Source organism: Juglans microcarpa x Juglans regia, chromosome 2D, assembly GCF_004785595.1.
Source record: "Juglans microcarpa x Juglans regia isolate MS1-56 chromosome 2D, Jm3101_v1.0, whole genome shotgun sequence".
NCBI classification, from domain to species: domain Eukaryota; kingdom Viridiplantae; phylum Streptophyta; class Magnoliopsida; order Fagales; family Juglandaceae; genus Juglans; species Juglans microcarpa x Juglans regia.
The window spans coordinates 40,085,343-40,105,539 of record NC_054596.1 but is presented as its reverse complement, the minus strand read 5'-3'; the positions used below and the strand labels follow the sequence as shown (position 1 = coordinate 40,105,539).

General features: G+C 36.8%; 2 protein-coding genes across 4 annotated transcripts; one reads left to right on the top strand and one right to left on the bottom strand.

Moving 5' to 3' along the window:
• Positions 1-825: 825 nt before the first annotated feature.
• LOC121248926 (DDT domain-containing protein DDB_G0282237-like) lies at positions 826-7,309 on the top strand. 3 transcript variants are annotated; one of them, XM_041147540.1, is made up of 12 exons: positions 827-1,011; positions 1,612-1,700; positions 2,125-2,292; positions 2,587-2,759; positions 3,803-4,245; positions 4,326-4,404; positions 4,633-4,979; positions 5,070-5,515; positions 5,609-5,768; positions 5,874-6,035; positions 6,113-6,201; positions 6,826-7,309. In XM_041147540.1, the coding sequence occupies exons 3-12, from the start codon at positions 2,180-2,182 to the stop codon at positions 6,974-6,976; spliced, it is 2,163 nt and encodes a 720-aa protein (XP_041003474.1). In that variant the 5' UTR covers positions 827-1,011; positions 1,612-1,700; positions 2,125-2,179; the 3' UTR covers positions 6,977-7,309. The 3 variants fall into 3 exon arrangements, with proteins under 3 accessions (XP_041003475.1, XP_041003474.1, XP_041003473.1); XM_041147539.1 differs by lacking the exon at positions 1,612-1,700; XM_041147541.1 differs by lacking the exons at positions 1,612-1,700; positions 6,113-6,201; positions 6,826-7,309 and having other exon boundaries at positions 826-1,011; positions 5,609-5,751; positions 5,874-6,014.
• Positions 7,310-7,917: 608 nt separating this feature from the next.
• Positions 7,918-19,063, bottom strand: LOC121248925 (alcohol dehydrogenase). The gene is made up of 8 exons (XM_041147538.1): positions 18,646-19,063; positions 12,583-12,718; positions 12,374-12,443; positions 12,118-12,211; positions 11,019-11,232; positions 9,940-10,081; positions 9,575-9,745; positions 7,918-8,365 (listed from the first exon to the last, which is right to left on the bottom strand). The coding sequence occupies exons 1-8, from the start codon at positions 18,962-18,964 to the stop codon at positions 8,174-8,176; spliced, it is 1,338 nt and encodes a 445-aa protein (XP_041003472.1). The 5' UTR covers positions 18,965-19,063; the 3' UTR covers positions 7,918-8,173.
• Between the last annotated feature and the right edge of the window lie 1,134 nt (positions 19,064-20,197).

Sequence of the window (20,197 nt, the reverse complement as noted above, 5' to 3'; positions counted from 1 at the left end):
AGGTGAACTTGAATCACTCCATATTGGAGGCTACATACCCAAAGTTTGGGGTCCATCCAAAAGCTCATCATAAACCAGTGAATATGTCATGGGATTAAAAGAAAATTCCCATTTTTTATTCAATCTCTCCATGCTTATTTGTGACTTTTTAATCAATATCCGAATTATTAGGTATGAATCTTGAGAATTATTAGGTCTCGTTTGGTTATGCAATTCAGATAAGATATTTTGTTGAAAATTAAATAAAATATTATTATAATATTATTTTTATTTTGAGATTTAAAAAAATTGAATTGTTTATTATATTTTCTGTGGGAATTTGAAAAAATTGTAATAATTATATAAGATGAGATAGTTTGATTTTATGTAGGAGTGTGAGAGTTTGTTGTACTACTCAACTCAAGTCAATATGTTAATATGTCAAACTTTCACTTTTATTGAGGAAAAAAAAATAGAAATGTTTTCTTTTATTATAGACCTTTTCGTTTTAATCAACATATTAATATAAAATATTTTAAGCAACTGTTCATTTTAGTGCTTGATGTATAAAGTTACTAAAAATGTATTAAATTAGCATAAGTTAATATTTAAATATAAGTTAATATCTAGATATAAGATAGTGGATAAAACAATTTTCCTTAATTTAAATAAAAATAAGAAAAAATAGAGCTTATTTTATTTTTGAGTTTCCAAAAATAAAAATCTTGGAGTTAACCAAAAGATAAGGAGGAAAAAAACGCAAAACGTATTCGTAAATAGTCATTTCTCGAAGGGCAAAATTGCAATAAACTAATTCACGCATCCATCTTATATAATATAATAGGACTGGGCTTCCAACAACGAGGGGGAGGAGGCAGCAAGTGAGAGAAAGAAAGCGTGAGAAACTTCTCCCCTTCTCTCTCTAAAAACTGGAACATATTATAGACAAACCGAAAGAACCGCTCTCTCCTCATTTCTCACCAAAATTACGCACATTTTTGCTTTCCCACATTCAGCCAACGCTCTGTCACTGTAAGAACAACATGCTCGCTCGCTCTTTTTCCTCGTTTTGCCCTGTTTCTATGCTTTTAACTCAATAAGTTCCTATTGTTTCTGGCGGGAATGGAGGTTTTGCCTTGTTGTCGGTGGCTTTTGATTTTTTGCCCAATTCTTGTTTGACTTTTCTTGTTTCTAGGTTCTAGAACTTGTTCGGTTTGATGGGCATTTTGCTCTTGTTGAGTGTTGATGGCGATGCATTTTATTGGTCTTGCACTTGGGTTGATGTGCGTCCTTTTTAAATGGGATCCCGTAAACAGAACGTTCTAGGGTTTCTTTTTGTTCTCTTAGATATGGGTCTCTTTTTTTCTTTGTTGGGTAGCTATGAAGGCCAACACAAATATACTTACCAGTTTTTTGTTTTTTTTCCATTTTTGTGAGATTGCAAGTACTCTCATCACGTTGTTATACTGAAACTTGACATTATCGGGTTTCTCTATTTTTCTCTACGGCATCCTTGTAGCCATGCACATTACTTTTATATTAAATTAGTGCAGTTATGATTACGAGATTGTTGTAACACTCTTTCTTGGTTTGAGTTACTGGAAGTGATTTGGTCATCATTTTTGGTTGTAGGGTTTATGTACTCTACATATAGCTTTTGAACCCAATTGATATGACTGAGGATTGCTTAATGAGTCATTCCGAGCTTTGTGTTGTGTCATGTAAGAGGCGAATGTATCATATCCTGTTGTTTAGTTGATTACCTTCTTGGCTTTGTGATTGATTAAAAGTTGGAAGAACGAAAATGGAATAGGAAATTCAAATCATATTTAGGAAAAATTATATTATCAAGCCGGTGTGTACTGGTAAAGTGCCTACATAGTATAATTTGATTTGGAAGATAAATTTTAAAATTTGAATCTTACAAATCAAATTTTATTATTTAATTGAAGTAGATTGTGTGCTCTACTCGACAACTTGAAAATAGAACAACTCCATATTTAGTATTACAGTATTATGCTTTTTGTTCCACGCTGGTAGGAAGAGGAAACCTTACCAAACTGTTTTTATTGTTAAGTTGCACATGCACCCACTGCATATTGAACTCAGAACCTTGAACTTTCTATATGATTGCCTTTGATACAGGAAGTGAGGGTCCTTGTTTGGGTTGTTATTACTGGTGGTGGACTGAGCTATCACAATGCCTTTGCTGAAAAGAAAGCCTTTTTCCTTGGCAGAACCACCTGAGGATTTGGAGTCTAGTGAGCTTGTTTACCAAGTTCGTTTCACGAAAGAGATATTTAAGGATTATTTGTATCCTTCTTTTTAGTTCTTATTAAGTTTTTGCTTTTGGATTTTTTCTACTCCACTCGGTTGCTGAGGAAACCAGCTGAAAGAAGATTACAATTTCAGTTATGCTGTTTTTCTGCTTCTGGTATTGACCAGATGAAAAACTCAACTTGATTGAGCCAAATAATTTTATTTGATTCTTTTGGGAAAAATTTCTGAGTCCCTAATTATGGATAACTTTTTATCAAGCTTTACATAATTCAGTAACCAGATGCCACTGGGCATTACTATTTGTTTGTCTTTCTTAACCTAGATCAGGGAATATTTGAACCGAATAAACTTGTATCGACGAAGAGTTTGGGTTTGTAAAGTCACTGGGAAAACTAGCTTGACTTATGAGGAGGCTTTGGTGTCAGAAAAACAGGCAGCAGAAAAGGTTCAGCAGTTCCCCAAAGAGCTTATGGCTCCTTCACTATGTCTCATCCAATACAGTAAGTACTCATCAACCCATATTACAAATAAAATCTTTTACCTTGATTTGTTATCCAGATTTCCTCCCTCCCTCCCTCCCTCCCTCCCTATATCAGTGTGTAAGTGCTTCATTGCCTTTAGAATGCTGTTTGGTTCATGGGTATGGATTCCTATAAAACTCCATATATACACGCAAACACACATCATGGGAATTCTGGATCAAAATATTTACTGTGTCAGGGTTTGTTAACTTTGTTTGGTGATACCAAGAAAGGTGGTTGATGTTTACTTTATTGGAAAGGTTTGCCTGGATGACATGGGAATAGTCCCATTTTGAATGCAGGCCCTCTTTGCATTATGTGAATAATATGGAGAGGTGAAAATAAGCACACATGCAATGGTTTGGAGCTACGTACTATTGATTTGAGTTATTCATTCTTGTGATTTGGGTCTTCCTTCTTATTTAGAATTTATAAACGGTCCAAATTCTAGACTGTAATTGTAACACCCCTTCCCATTAAGGATATAATGTTACTTTTCATTCGTATCATAATGCTAAGATTTAAAATTTTCTAAATCAAACACTTGCAATTTTAGATAAGGAACATAAATCAGCGTATCAAAACATTACTAAGTACTCATGAGGTTAATATCGGACTCTTAATGGCTTCTTTGGATGGTCTGACCAATTGGCTCTCAGATAAAGTTTCTTTTAGTGTATTCCATGTGACCCTGAAGGTGATTCACGGAGACCAGACGTGCACTGATAAGCTTGAGGCATGTGAATATATTGATGCTATATAAATTAACTTCTTGAGCTGTAATTGTTGTGAATAGTTTGGGAAAATATTAGAATGTTATTGGATAAAAACAGTCCATTAAGAAAGAAAGAGATTTGGAGACATGTGTGTCACAAATTGATTTTAGGTGTTATGATAATGTGCTTAACATTCCAAGTGTGTTGTTGGCTAATCTTGAGTTGGCTCGCTCCTTCAAGTTATTATTTGCCTTGGAGTGACAATTTTGTTGTAGTTCTATATCTCCTGATCTTTTGTTTTTGCAGGTACGCTTTCACTGAAAGATCTTGCTGACAAAATAGCTGAAAAGTTGCGGCACCACTTGTTTGTAGGTGCTGAGTTGTATGGAAGGAAGGACAATGATCTATTTCCATGCAAAATATCAAAAGTTCTAGAGGAAGCTCCTGAAAAAATCCAATATGAGGTCACATGGCTTGATAAAAATAAGAAAGTAATGGAAAATTCATTGGTGAATGGAGAAGATTTAGTACATAAGAAGTTGCCTTTTAGCAGAGCTGTTTTGAAGTCTTTTATTCGGGAATCTACATACCGAAGTGTTCCTTGGGTCCTTCACAATAAACTGGCACAACATCATGGAATTCCAACTGATCCTCCAGAAGAGTTAAGGAGCCAAGTTTTCTTTAAGGATGGTCAAGTAGTCTGCTACAAGAAGCGAAGGAAAAATGAGGAAGATAGAAAAAGTGGCATGGTAATTATTTATAGCTTGTTTGGTCCTTTCTTTTGATATGGTTATGATGTCATTTTTTTCCTCATATCTATCATATTCAGGAAGTCAAAAAAGAATCTGGAAAAAATAAAAGGAAGAAGATAGATGGTGAGAGATTTGGTGTTGCAATCATGGAGAAAGGTACATATACTGAAGTGACCTAATTGTGGGTCTGTTTTTTGGCCCTTTTGAGCTTGCAGTATGTTTTATATTGTTGCTTGTGGCAGGGTACGGTATCAATGTTTACAACTTTTTAGTATTTTGTTTTGGGAGAGGGTGCTTCAGGCGCTTTTTAGTAGTACTTTCTTGTGAGGTAAAAATTGTTAGAATTTTCATTTCATTGTTTTTATTGTTTTCTTGAATTTTTAGAAGATGATCGACCAGTGGAAGAACCTATCAAATATCCAATTGATGACCTGTTGGTACAACCTGGTCCAGATGATCCTATTTTCCCCGACCGCCCTTCTCCATTGAGAGACTTCAATGTTCCCATGGATTGTGTTGGGGATCTTTTGATGGTCTGGGATTTTTGTTCATCATTTAGTAGGCTGTTGCACTTGTGGCCGTTCACTTTTGAAGATTTTGAAAATGCCATCTGTCACAAGGACAGCAGTCCGATTCTCCTTGTGGAATCTCATTCAGCTCTTCTTCGATTACTCATAAAAGACGATGGTGAATATTTATTGGCTGTAGAGAAAAGAAATCGGAAATTAAAGGTTAACATTCCATCCTCATTTTCTTTGTGATTTCTATATCTTTTGTCCTGTTAGTAGTTGGCATGTCCTGATTTATCCTTTCCATTTCAGATCACCCAGATCAATTGGACAGAGTATTTATGCGATTTTTTGGAATTGATGCAACTTCCTGAATTATGCACTTATATAGCAACTATTAAGCGGGGGCATTATGGCCTTTTGGATGCTCATGCTAAATTGGGAATCTTACGAGAATTGATTAACAAAGTGCTTCAAACAGATATTTTTAGGGAGAAGTTGGATGACGTTATTGAACAGCGGCAGGAACTTGGCGCCACAAGAAGGGGGGAAGCATTAGAAGAAGCCAGAAAGAAAAGGGAGGAGAAGGAACACTCAAAGGCTGAGTCTGACGCCAATGGACTAACTGATCAAAAATGTTTAGAAAACATAGAAAATGTAGCAGCAAATGATAACCTGAGTAAACAGAATGGTCACATAGAAAAGAAAGGAAAAGGGGAGGTCCTTTCATATCAGCAGGGCAATGCATCCGGAACTTGGTTTTTATTCTTTCTTATGCTAAGAAAATATATTTCATAACGGTATCTTTTATCTGAGACTTGTAATTTATCTTTTTCTCATATTTTTTGCAGTGATAACAATTTTCTGAGCACTGCATCAAAGAAGGCCAAGAAGCAGAATTTGGATGTTGAAGCCCCAGCAGATAATGGCAAAGATTCTAGGAAGGAAGGGTTGAAATATTTGAAGGATGATAAAAAGGAAGAGACTGAGAGAAGTAATAAAGAACAGAGGGTAAAATCAATCTCCTTACTCTCATCTTTTGTAATGTTATTTCGTGCTTGCTTGTGTTCGTGCATTTTCTTTATTCATGTTTTCTTGCCATTGTTCCTAACACAGAGAGAGTTTTATGAACGGGAGATGGAGAAACGAGTGATACGCACCAACCCCTTGGGCAGAGACAGACATTGTAACAGGTATTGGTGGCCTCGACGCTATGGTAGAATATTTTTTGAGAGTTCTGACTCCAAGGAGTGGGGATACTACAGTAGCAAGGAAGAGGTATTCATTCTACTTACTTAGTTTATACTGTGTTCCTTTCATATATTTTGTAATTCCTATTTGGCATTCTTGATCAGCTGGATGCTCTGATGGGTTCACTGAATATCAAGGGTGAGAGAGAGAGGGCACTTAAGAAACAACTGGAAAAATTCCATAAGAGAATATGGTGAGTTACTTGACTTTTTCATTGAATACCTTCTATGTTTCCCTGGAAATCATCATTTATTTTTCCTTTACCAAATATCACCTTGTTTCAACTTTTCTTCGTAGTTGGCACATACCTGTGCACACGTGCACATTTGTACCTCCCTGTGTGTGTGCAGGTTGGCTCAACATTTTTTATTCTTTTGCCTGTACGTGTCTGTCCTAGACAGTGATCTGAGGCTTAAGGGCAGTGAAAATAGGTGTTGTATATAGGATGATTATCAAATCTGAACCTTTTTTTTAACATACATGTAAGGATCCTCAGTCAACTGAACTCGTCTTCATGGATGTTTAGGTCCATCATATCTAAAGACGATCAGAGGCAGCTCCCCTATTTTTTCTTTATTAGGGTTGAAGTCAACATTGGCCTGCTGCTTTGAATCTGAATGAAATTAAATAGAACTTTCTTTCTTTGAATACAAGACTTTGTTGCCACGGAGTGTGGGGCAACTCTTTGTCACTGTTATTAATCTAAAGCTACACTTTCGGGAGGAAGGCATGTTTGGAGAAGTCATAGTTACTCAGTACTTCCAAAATGTATCTGTAGCTGCCCTGATTGTTTAATTGATACAACTTTTTTTTACAGTGCGGAACTTCAAAAGAGATCAAAAGTTTTGGCTCACAAGATTGCACTGGAGGAGGCCGTGCTCCGAAGATCTACGCGTGTTCGGGCTCCACCCAGGGAAAATCCTGCTAATGCATTCCTTAGGTATGTCAACAAGTGGAAGGAAGACTAACTGGGCTTGAGTTTGGTACTGAGGACTATGGTTCCATTCATTTAGGATAGGTCTTTTATACACTTAAATTATAACTCACTGTAAGATGGATGAGAATAGAATTTGGTTGAATCAGAAGATAAGCACATGCTCATTATTTTGTTCGGCGGGAATTTGGTAGTTGGGGTAGTGAGTGAGTAGGGGCCATGTAAATGCAAGGGATGGGCAAGTTTTTCTTAATCCATTCTTCTTAGGCCTCATTTGGTTACGCAGTTCAGATGAGATGTTTTGTTAAAAGTTGAATAAAATATTATTATAATATAAATTTTTAATATTATTTTTGTTTTAAAGTTTGAAAAAATTGAATTGTTTATTATATTTGTGTGAGAGTTTGGAAAAACTATAATGATTATATGAGATGAGATGTTTTTATTTTGTGTAACCAAACCAGCCATAAACAAGCACTTGATAATGCTTGACTCAAATTTTGTAAATGACCTTTTTGGGCATTTATCATTATAGTGGCGAATGTTACAATCTTCGTTACTAGCTGTTGCGCGCGCTTCCATTCTTCTGCATGCTCTGTTTGGACACCATATGAGCAAGTTTCTTTTTAAAGTGTAACAATGAGCTTATTTTATCTGATCATGTCAATATATTTAACCTCTCACTCCAAGTATAACTAAATCAACTTCCAATATAATATTTAATATTTAATATTGAAGAAGTTTCTACAAATCTTTGTTTAAGAATTACAAAATAATACACCATTTGCTTTTATGATAAATTTTTTCCTTAATACACCCTTCACTATTCATCAATGGTACTGCCGGAACCACGACGAAAAATCTCTATTTTTCCTACCTCTTTATCCCGATAAGCCAAAAACAAAGCTCTCTTTCTCCCTAATCTGTTAAAAACCACGGCAGTAAACGTTCCTAATCTCTTAAACACCGCAACAATACACAAAATTCACTGCATCTTTTAAAAAAGACTTCCAAGTCACATTACAGGGAAAAGAAATCACAAACTTGTAACCACAGCCAGCTATTAGCTATCCACAACTACACCCTGCTCAGAAAGCGGACCAGGATACAAATCAAGATTGACAACATGATCAACATCTATCCCATAGATATTATTAAAAATGCAGGGCAGGTGCCTAGTACTAGAGGTGGGACTTTGTCATCAACAACTGTGTTCTCGCTTGACCAAGAATTACATTACCTCAACCACAGCTCGACTGACAATGTTTCCCTGGTTGAGATCATGGAAGGCTTGGCCTGCCTCCTCAAAGGTGTATTTTCTAGAAACTGCCTTGGAGAGATTGAAGATGCCACTTTCTGCCAGTCTAACCAACTTGGGAAGATCTTGCCTTGCCCTTGCTCCATAGGAGCCAATGACTTGAATCTGATCCATGAGAACATAAGAAGAAGGTAAGGGGTTGGAGCTATAACAACTCTAAATCATACCCAGTGTGCAAAGGAAAATGTAAGTTATTAATCGAAAACTTCCTAGTAAATATGTAGTTGTAGGGGAACCAAGCTGAAAACTGCATGGCCTTATTTGTCCCAAGGTAAGGTGAAAATTGCATTTACTCTAGCTAGAGCTAAGACTAAGATCACTGTTTCTATGAAATTGATCACTGTTTCTATGAAATTGAAGCCAATTTTATAATCTTCTGAATGCAAGTAAAAATATTATTGAAGTTGGTGACAACCAAGAAAAGTCATAATTTACAAAATGATTTTATACTACCCATCTTGAAAACACCTCAATTCTTAACACGACTGTGATGCCTTTCCTTCAATAGTCAATATCCCCCATGCCACTGCAATGCCCGGATTAGGACATGAACATGGAGGGAGATCAGCAGTAGAAAGAAAAACCATCATAACAAGAAGGGAAAAGAAGATATGAGACATTTAGGATGTAAATAATAATTTGAAGTGTCGAGAAAGTATAAAGAAATAATGACAGTATTTAATAACAGTATTGCTTATCAACAGATACTAACATGTTCTATCGTAATAAACTCAAGAGAGTGAGCATACTATATTGAACCAAAGAGTGAAACCAATAAAAAAAGCCCATATAGGGTCTTTAATTTATAACATTGATGAAGAAAACCAAACTATACATGGAGTACGAGAGAAACATAGCATGCTACCAACTTTATTACTTTGGCTGGCCTCTCCATAGATTCCTTGATAGCTTTAGTTACAATCTACAACCTTTACGATTAAATCACAAACACCTTCCAGATCAGACCAAACTCAAAAAAGTATAAAATAAACGTAATAGAATTGGTGCAATCAATATTGATTGAAAGGTAGTTCTCAATGAAGTCCTTGATAGAACTATATTAATGGATGAATTATTAACTACATTAGCAAATATATAAAATCCAGATATATTTTCCTTTCTCAAAATTATCAAATTTCAAGTTCTTCCCTAGAAATCAGTATATCAAAATGCTCCGTGTCTTTTCTTGAAAGCTTTCATCTCAGTCCTTTTCCCTTTCAATGACTACTGGAGTGACGTAATAGTTTGGCACTGCAACTTCGTTTATGATATATCACACTTCAAAATTAAATTTATTGGATACAGAGTGTGCACCTTTCTACGAACAAGACGGTTTATATCCACCTCCCCTACAGCACCAGCTGGTGTAAGTCCAATCATAACAGCTTTTCCTCCATCTCTCACACTATTGAAACACTGAAAAAATGTCTGTGGTTTTCCCAAGGCTTCCACAGCAATATCCACACCCATTCGCCCAGTAATTTCCTGTTCAAAGCAAGGGAACAACTAAGCAAGCAGCGAGTTCGTAACTTTAGAAAGAATATAGTAAGTTTTTATTTTGTATGTTTGAATAAAAATCCATGGGGGAAAAAGTTTGGCAATACCTCTAACATTTTAAAAGTTGAGATCAGTACCAAGAAAAACACAGTTAAGCTCAGATAAAAAGATAAAACACATACTCTTATCTTTTCAATGGCATCTTCCTGAATTGCATTTACTGTGTGAGTGGCACCAAACTCCTTGGCCTTCTGAAGTTTTTCATCCTGAACATCCACAGCAATAATATCAGAAGCACCAAAGGCTCTAGCTATCTGCAAGCAACTGAAACAGGTAATCTAGTCAAATAAGGTTAAAAGAGTTTATTAAACTGAACCACGAATGACAGATGTAACTATGCATTTAAATCTTGCAGAAAGTCAATTGTGGAAAAGGGATGTCTTTTTGGATAAGTAATTGTGGAAAAGGGATGTCATCGCTATAGACATGCTATTTTTGGCCTCGATCTGTTGCAATTATTTTTATGTGGGGTCCACATGCTACAATGAATCAACAGGAGTCTTTGACGAGAATCACATTGAGTGCAAAAGATAAAATTCTTCAACGGCAACCCACAAATTGCAGTACTGTGGAAAATGGTCCCTATCTATCTAACATGGTGTATTTGGCTGGAAATGAATAATAAAAATTTTGAGGATCGTGAATGGACAATGATTTTCAATACTCTATTCCTTTTGGCAGCTTTTATATATTTTAATTGACTGAGTTTTCATGATTTTCTTGTCTCCTTCTCTATCTCTTTTTAGGTGTTACTCTTATATACTTTCTTGTGTACTTGGGCTATACCTTTTTGCTCTTTCTAATAAAATTTACTTGGACCTCATTCCGTAGTTTCAATGTCAACTTGCCCCCTTAGTCAAAACCATCGTTTATTTGGACAAAAATGTATAAAAGCATAAAAATACCATTAATATAAAATGGTGCAAGTTACGAATCTGTGTATAACTGTACTATTCTCACCATCCAAAACGCCTCTCACGTTGTCGTCACCCTTTCTGATATCATGGATTTTAAGTAATTATTGTTCTCATCTGAACATGCTACTTCAACAAACAACCCAACACCCAGAAAATTGCCATACCCCAACCCAGTAACTAAGCAAACGCAATGCAGGTTTCAGGCATATAAGGCACCAAAAAGTAATTAATAAGCATAATTTAACATCCCCATAATTGCGAGAGAGAGGTCTTTCCATGTTTACCTTGAACCAACACCCCCAATTCCAATCACAGCAACAGAATCCCCAGGACGCACCTCAGCTGCATGGGCCATGGCACCATAGGCGGTAAAAACTGCACATCCTAAAATTGCAGACTCTGTGTATGGCAACGAGTCCGGCAAAATAGACAGCGCATGTGCTGGGACAACACAATACTCAGCAAGGCCTCCCATACTATACATGAACACAGGTTTTTCTACACAAAATAGAGTCGCTTTCAGTAATCCATAATGATGTAAACATTCCACTAGCATTAGTCCAGCAATTTTTAAGCAAATTTAGATAAGGATGAAAATCAAATCCACTTAGGAAAAAAAAGTAGTCTTGCCTTGCCCACATGGAAATAGAGAGAAAGTGAGTGTGTGAATAAATATATAGGAGCATGTCAATATAGAACAGTGAAGAAAAGCATAGATAGGCCAGAAATCCTCATGTTGTCTTCCATTTTCTGCACAGACAGGATTTCTTGTTTATTTTTTTCCCAGGGAAATCATAAAAAATTCTCAACTTATAGGAAAACAGCAAAATAAATCACTGATTCCAAAATTAACTGTTTCCAGTCGTAAAAGCAGAAAAATATTGTAATGGCTAAGCAGCCTAAGCTTACCTAGCTTTTAATTCATCAATTTCTTCTAGACCTGTAGGTATAGAGTGTTTGAAGAAATACCAATAAATCAATACCAAGCGAAGGGTTATATATGCAGATGGAAACAAAATGCTGATTGTGATGAAGTTTCCTGACATATATTGGAAATATGAGTATGTATGATATCCAATACAAAGCCACTACAATAGAGGGAAATCAGCTCTTACTAACGTGCAACTGAGTATGTAGATATCAAACATGGGGTTCACACTATTACGGCATCTAGATATTGAATAGGCCAACAATAGAATTTTATAAGTGGATGATGTAGACCATCAAAGTATATATAACATGGATATTTAGTAAACTGTGAATATATTTTATAAACCATATAGTAATAATAATAAGGATAACACCAAAGCGGCATGAGCAAATGATAAACGAGATATGATTATTATTAAGGATTGAAAAAGTGGTACATGAAAGCATACTTACCACCACTGCGGAGGAACAGCCGAGTTTCACCATCATAAAGGGTCCCTTTGGCTCGGTTATACGCAAAAAAGTCCTCACATAAATCGTCATGGCCCTTTATTCAATTACGTTGATATTCATATCAAATTTGTGCCACATATCTTTCTTCAAGGAGATGGTGAAAATTACAGCATTGATTAAAGCAGCTTTGACAGCATAAAAAAATTTGACTATGAAATTTACAGAAGGGAAAGTGTGGCTTTTGTAAGTAAAGTACCTTTGAACAGAAGAAACAATTACCACAAGGCATGATGAAAGCTCCCACAACACGGGATCCAAGTGGATATCTGAAAAATCAAGAAGACAACAACTTATCTATGTTGCTTGCTATCTCCCTCAACTAAAATAATTGTCTTTTCTGAAGACTTAAGGCTCCAAAATTTTAATACTGAACACAGGACCTTTTAATCTATCAAATAATTGCACCTTTCAACTATTTTTCTGTCAGTAAGAGGCCCATGTTCAACAACTTCACCAGTTATCTCATGCCCCACGACACAAGGACTAGCAAACGGAAGTTCGCCTTTCATAACATGGAGATCAGAGTGGCAGACTCCACAGGCTGCATCACAGATACAACTATCAGATGCCGTTGCAGAATAATCACATATAATAAAAAAAGGATCAGTCATGTGCTGCCTTAAACTATAAAACCAACAAGAGCAAAGTTCACACATGAGCAGCAGACAATGAAGGTAATGCAAATTACCACATAACAGTCCAACAGTCAACTTCTGCAAATATTGCAGAGGGCTTTGAAATTGGTATAAATGTATCAACCTTAGCCTCAAAAATGAATCACAAAGGAAAGGCAAAGGATCGAATATCGCCTCAGATGATGCAGCAGCAACATAGTGCTCAGGAATATTCTAGTGGCAACACTTTTCTGTTATTTGTCATATTGTACAGCAAATGTAACTAACTTTTATTCCCTTTTTCATTTCCGTCTTTTACTCTGTATCACTCCTATTGGACCACTTCTATTTTTCATATGTCTATATAAAGACATGCATATCAATGAAATCTGCACTGAGGAAATTCTTCACAGAATTGCAATGCTTGTGTTCTCACATTCCTTCTTTCTCACATGGTATCAGAGCTGCCGACCAGCAGTCTCTTGATCCCTTCTTCTTCCCACCATGGCTGCAGAACCCACGAATCCCATGGCTCCTTCTTCCTCTTTTTCTTCTTCCTTCTCCCATATTGTATCCATCAAGTTGAATACTGATAATTATCTACTTTGGAAAGTTCAAACTTCTGCTTATTTGAGGGGTCAAGATCTTTTTCATTTTGTTGATGAGACTCAGAATATTACACCAAAATATCTTCCCTCTTATTCTGGTTCTATACCAAAAAACAATCCAACCTATCTCTCCCGGAAAAAAACTGATCAAATGATTCTAAGCATTTTATTCTCTTCAGTCACCGAGTCTGTTGTTGCTCATGTCATGTCGGCAGAAACCTCAAAGGATTTATGGTCTTCTCTTCAATCAATATTCAGCTCACATTCTCAAGCCAAGGAGTTTCAAATCCGTTTTCAACTTATCAATCTGTCCAAAGGAGAACAATCCAGACCAGATTTTTTTAGCAAAGTTAAGATGCTTGCAGATACTCTTGCAACAACTAGTAATCCTCTACTTGATAAAGAACTTGTGACCTACCTTCTGAATGGACTTGGTCCTTCTTATGAGTCCTTTGTGACATCCATAACCACCAGAAGCGATCCAATTACTACTCTTGAGCTTTATCATCTTCTTCTTATTCATGAAAGTAGGATGTCTCATGCCTCACGCACAACTGGCTCTTATGCTTCATTTGCACCATCTGTGAACTTAAGTTCTGCAACTCCCTATGACCAGTGAGGTAGAGTCTCATATAGGGGGAACAGATACAACCGAGGCCGAACCAGACCCTTTAACAGAGGTCGTTTCTCACCTTCTCAAAATAATTCTTACACTCCAAACCCAAATTGGCCAACCTGTCAAGTATGTTCCAAACAAGGTCACATAGCACTTCAGTGTCACTATAGGTTTGACCATGCCTACCAGCAATACCCACCACGCTCATTCTCAACAAACTACACTACACCTTCTACCACCATCGACCCAACCTAGTACCCTGATTCAGCAGCCACCCACCACATAACCCATGACATCTCTCAACTAAATCTCTCCTCTAAACCAAATCTCTCCTCTGAACCATACTCTGGCAACGAACAAATTCGATTGGGCAATGGCAATGGCTTGCCAATCAACAATATCAGTGATGCTTCTTTTCTTTCCAACTCGTCCTCTTTTAAACTTCATAATTTACATCATGTTCTTGCCATTACAAAGAATCTTGTATCTGTCTCCAAGTTTTGTACTGGCAATGCTTTTTTTTTTAATTTCATCCAAATCATTTCTCTGTTAAGGATTCATCGACCAGGAAGCTCCTCATCAGCGGACCAGCTCATGATGGACTTTATCAATTTCCTCCCCCTTTGTTTTCTTCCTCCCCATTGGCTTCTCTTGGTGAAAGAACAACGATCGACCAATGGCATAGACGCCTTGGTCATCCTTCTCTTGTTTTAGTTTTCAAAATACTGTGTGCCAACCGCTTGCCAAATTTCCCCAACGTCTCCAACTTCAACTGCCCAGAGTGTCCCCTTGCAAAGGCACGACAACAATCCTCTTATTCAAGCTCCACAATCACTTGCAAGCCTTTAGAATTAATATGGGCCAATGTTTGGGGCCTAGCTCCTGTTTTGTCTAGGAATGGTTTTAAATACCATTTGTCAATTGTTGATCATTTTACTCGTTTCTCTTGGATATTTCCTATTAAATTGAAATCAGATGTTTTACAAGCTTCATTCACTTTGTTGATTTTATTTGTAATCATTTTTTTCTAAGCTATTTTCTTTCCCTCATCTCTTACTATATAAAATTATACTGATAAAAAAAAAACTTTGTTGAACGTTTCTTTAACACTGAAATAATTTCTCTTCAAACCGACGCCGAAGGTGAATTTCGTCCTCTTACAACAATTTGTAAAAATCTTGGAATTCTACATAGATTTTCTTGTCTACACACTCATCAACAAAATGGGCTTATTGAACGAAAACATCGGCACATTATAGAAACTGGGCTCACCCTCTTAGCCCAAAGCTCTCTCCCACTCTTTTTGGGATGATGCCTTTGCAACGGCCACTTAGTTAATCAATTTACTCCCAACTCTGGTCCTTCAAACTGATGCCGAAGGTGAATTTCGTCCTCTTACAACAATTTGTAAAAATCTTGGAATTCTACATAGATTTTCTTGTCCACACACCTATCAACAAAATGGGCTCATTGAACGAAAACATCGGCACATTATAGAAACTGGGCTCACCCTCTTAGCCCAAAGCTCTCTCCCACTCTCTTTTTGGGATGATGCCTTTGCCACGGCCACTTACTTAATCAATTTACTCCCAACTCCAGTCCTTCAAAATAAATTTCCCTATTTCATGGTTCATAATAAATAACCAGATTATTCTTTTCTAAAATATTTTTGTTGTCAATGCTGGCCCAATTTAAGGCCCTACAACCGTCACAAATTAAACTTTAGATCCACTCCATGTCTCTTTCTTGGATATGGCCCTTCTCACAAAGGCTATAAATGTCTCGACCTTAATACCAATCGTCTCTACATCTCACGGGATGTCATTTTCAATGAACATTTTTTTCCCTACAAAAAAACCACTACCCCCATCTCTCCGTCCAACACCTCTATTGTACCCCTTCCTTTCCTTACTCCTTCTATCTTAAGCCCACCACCAACTTCAAACCCAACGTAAAATTTGTCTCCCTTCAATTCCTCACCTTTCACGAATCCGGTCCCTCATAATGCACTCAGTCCAAGCTCATCCACTCCATCTGGCCCATCTAATCCTCCTTCTAATCTATCAAACCCAACTCAACTCACTCTCTTTGCTGACCCACCTCGTCTCACTCAGTCCATTCACTCCCCTTCATCTTCCCAGATACCATCTCCCACTGAAACCTCTCTTCCACCCTGTTTAGTTCCCCCTCAATCCCCGATCATCACCAGGTCCCAAACCAATTCCTCTAGCCCCCGTGTTCTCATTGATGGGACCATCCCTTATCCCACTCGAAATTGTCTTCTCTCAACCCAATCTGTCCCAGACGAACCCTCTAACTTTGCCCTAGCTTCAAAATTCTCAGAATGGCATGACGCCATGGCCAAAGAATACGAAGCTTTGGTGAACACCCGTACATGGACCCTTGTTCCCCCTACGAATGTGTCTAATCTCATTGGTTGCAGGTGGGTCTTCAAGACCAAGTTACACTCAGATGGATCAATTGAACAAAGGAAAGCCAGGCTTGTTGCGAAAAGCTTCCACCAACAGCCCAGTGTCAACAACAAGGAGACCTTCAATCCCGTCGTGAAACCCACCACTATTCGGTTAGTGCTCTCTCTTGCTATTTCACAAAATTGGCCCTTACGACAGATTGATATTCAAAATGCATTTCTCCATGGGAGACTCAATGAGACTATGTTTATGCAACAACCATCTGTCTTTGTTGATCCTAAGTGACGTAACTATGGTTGTCTTTCTTATTTTCCTGATCTTGAGCTCGATTATGTTCGCAATGGTATGTTACTTTCAAAGAGAAAATACATCTCTGATATCCTTAGGAAAACTAACATGCTGGAAGCCAACCCCACATCCTCCCCTATGTCCACTTCCATTAAACTCTCCAGGTTTGATTCACCAATGTTTGACAATCTCACATTGTTTAGAAGTGTTGTTGGGAGTTTGCAGTACCTGTCCTTAACCAGACCTGATATTTCATTCTCTGTGAACAAGGTCTATCAGTTTATGCATGACCCTAAAGTCACTCATTGGTCTGCAGTTAAAAACTTAAAAGAATTTTGAGGTACTTAAAATTTTCAATCAATCATGGTTTGTTCTTTGCCAAGAAATCTAGTTCTGTTCTTCATGTCTACTCCAACGCCGATTGGGCTGGTTATCCCGACGACAGATGATCTACAGGAGGTTTTTGCATTTACTTGTGTAATCATCTTATCTCTTGGAGCTCTCAGAAACAACATACTGTGGCCAGATCCAACACTAAGGCTAAATATAAATCCTTAGCCAACACCACTACAGAACTTATTTGGCTTCAAAATTTAATCAAAGAGCTCGACTTCACTCTTTTTCATCCACCAGTTTTATGGTGTGAAAACATGGGCGCCACATATCTCACCTCCAATCTAGTCTATCACTCTCGCACTAAACACATGGACATAGATTTTCACTTCGTTTGTGACAGAGTTGCTGCCAAGACTCTACAAGTTTCTTTTTGCAGTAGCAAAGATCAACTGGCTGATGTTTTCACCAAACCGTTTGTTGCTGACAGATTTTTCTTTCTTAAGGTCGAGCCTCAATGTGGTTGACACCTCATTGGGCTCGAGGGGGCGTATCAACCTTAGCCTCAAAAATGAATCACAACAGAAAGGCAAAGGATCAAATATCACCTCAGATGATGCAGCAGCAACATAGTACTCAGGAATATTCTAGTGACAGCACTTTTTTGTTATTTGTCATATTGTACAGCAAATGTAATTAACTTTTATCCCCTTTTTCATTTCCGTCTTTTTACTCTGTATCACTCCTATTGGACCACTTCTATTTTTCATATGTCTATATAAAGACATGCATATCAATGAAATCTGCACTGAGGAAATTCTTCACAGAATTGCAATGCTTGTGTTCTCTCATTCCTTCTTTCTCACAAAACGGAACAAGGATTATCAAATTGAATTAGTATTAGTTTGAGATCTCCGGTTTATGTCCGCTTAGAGCTTAGATACTTGTAAAGTAACACAGAATCTAATCGTGCACAAACAAAGAAAGCTGGATTGCTAAACTGTGCGAGATGTCCGAAAATCACATTAACTTTAGCCGTGTTATATTTAAGTGGCCTAGATAAATAGATGGACCCTACCACAATTATATTATTTTGAAATGCTATCACTATAATTGACTTATTTATCTTCACTCTAAAACCAAACAAAATAATTAGCAAACAAAAAGAGGCAAACAAACAAATTAAATTCTTTAAATAGATGAACCCTTTCAGCCCGGCGGAGCTCCTTGCTTCCTCGGGATTTTAAATCGTTAAGAAGTTAACAATTCAAAATTATGATTACTCTTCTACAGGATTTTGTCACGAACCAAACGAAGATGAACAGGAAATCAGATGGACTAATAGATTGTACATCGCTCGTATGAATTATGCTTAATCCAGTAAGTAACAAGAATCCATGATCTTCCAACTTTACGGTCTGTGAATTAGAGGAGGATCAGTTCAGTGAAGCATTTGAAAATCCAAAAATCTCAAAACTGCAGAATCTCTTTCTATCCATGCATCTCCTCCGCAATAAAACAACATCAAGTGTAAAACCTAAAAAAAAGGATCGGCGAAGCAAGATATGGATAAATACCCTTGGTCTTGATGAGAACTTCGCCCGCCTTGGGACGAGGCATGCGGAATTCTTCGATTGTAAGGGGCTTATTGGGTTCCCAAAACACAGCTGCGCGCATGTACGAAGGCAGTCCGACTCCCCCCAGTGAGCTGGAGTTAGAATAACGACGAAACGAACCAAGACCACCCCAACCATTATCGATGATCTTTTTCTCGTTGTTGTTGTCGTTTACGTTAGAGATGGCATGGTGAGTCGAGAATCTGTTGCCGAAGCACCAGGAAGATCTCAAGTAGTGGGTCTCGGCGATGGCTCTGCGAATCATACGAGGGTAGGCCATCTGGTTTTGCTCACAATGAAAGATTTGATTGACTGATAGAGATAACGGCGAAGGCTGATTTGGATATGTGCATAATGGTCGCTTCTCGAGGGCCCACTGTCCCGACCAGTCCCATTGAGTCGATCCGTTTGGTCTTTTAATAATTCTCTTCGGGTCTTTTTCCAAAATTTTTGACCCAACCCCTTTGGACTTTCTTCAATTTTTATTTTTTATTTTCTTTATTTCTTTATCGGTTTTGATAAGCCCATACAATATTATGAAAATATTAAAGATGTATAATACACTCCCATTTAATTTTTATTTTATTATATAAAATATAATATTTTTATTGCCCTTTGATTATTTTTTATTTTTCTAAATAGAAATCTAAATATAAATAGACAATATAATCTAAAACTCTGTTTAATCTCATTTCATCTCATCTCGAGACTATTTATATTAACATCTAGATAATTTCATTTTAAGTGTTATGTTGTCAATACCAATGGCTCATGTTTCCTTAGTTACTAGTGGGGTTGTTCTTGTTTCTCTAATCAAAGTCCATTAATATTGTCTTTGGCTGTCCACGTGTGTAAAAGAGCGCCTTCCAAATTGTGATAGGATAGTTTTCACCGTTGAAATTGCTTATAATTGTTAAATTAAAGTCGAGTTTGAGTTTATGTAGTGGCAAGCTTGGAATTTTTATTGCTTGAGCCTCGATGATTGACCGGGCACTGAGATGTTCACGGGTATGTATGTTGACTTGACTTGGTTGACTTATTTGTAAAAGGAAATACTTTAGACACAACAAGATTATACAAAAGTAAACACATAAATTGATGTGGTTTTAATATGATACATCAAACTATAAAGTTATTTTTATAAAATTAAATCAGTTTGTAAGTTTACTTTTATATAATCTTTCTATATATGTATCAGTTTTCATTTAAAAATATGAGTAATTTTTTGACTATGATAATGCTACTTTACAGATACCAAACTATGATTATAATTATAGTCTTAAAGGAAAAAAATGATGATATTTTTAAATAAAAATGTTAAAAATTGTCAAAAATTTACATGATTTGCAATAAGTAATTGAGCATTACACGCCATTGAATTCTAAGATAATCAGAATACAAAGTAAGTGGTCCATGAGTTTTGTTAAAATGGAGTACCTCGTAAATGTTAGACACACTCGTAATAATTAGTCCCAATTCCTATGAAATAATTAATGATAATCATGCTTCTTCA

Coding starts and splice junctions, on each gene's coding strand:
- LOC121248926 (XM_041147539.1), top strand. CDS start 2,180: ATGCCTTTGCTGAAAAGAAAGCCTTTTTCCTTGGCAGAACCACCTGAG. Junction 2,760..3,802: donor ACTATGTCTCATCCAATACA/GTAAGTACTCAT, acceptor TTGTTTTTGCAG/GTACGCTTTCACTGAAAGAT. Junction 5,769..5,873: donor GAAGTAATAAAGAACAGAGG/GTAAAATCAATC, acceptor TTCCTAACACAG/AGAGAGTTTTATGAACGGGA.
- LOC121248925 (XM_041147538.1), bottom strand. CDS start 18,964: ATGGCCTACCCTCGTATGATTCGCAGAGCCATCGCCGAGACCCACTAC. Junction 10,082..11,018: donor ATTGGGGGTGTTGGTTCAAG/GTAAACATGGAA, acceptor TACCTGTTTCAG/TTGCTTGCAGATAGCTAGAG. Junction 9,746..9,939: donor ATGCCATTGAAAAGATAAGA/GTATGTGTTTTA, acceptor TGCTTTGAACAG/GAAATTACTGGGCGAATGGG.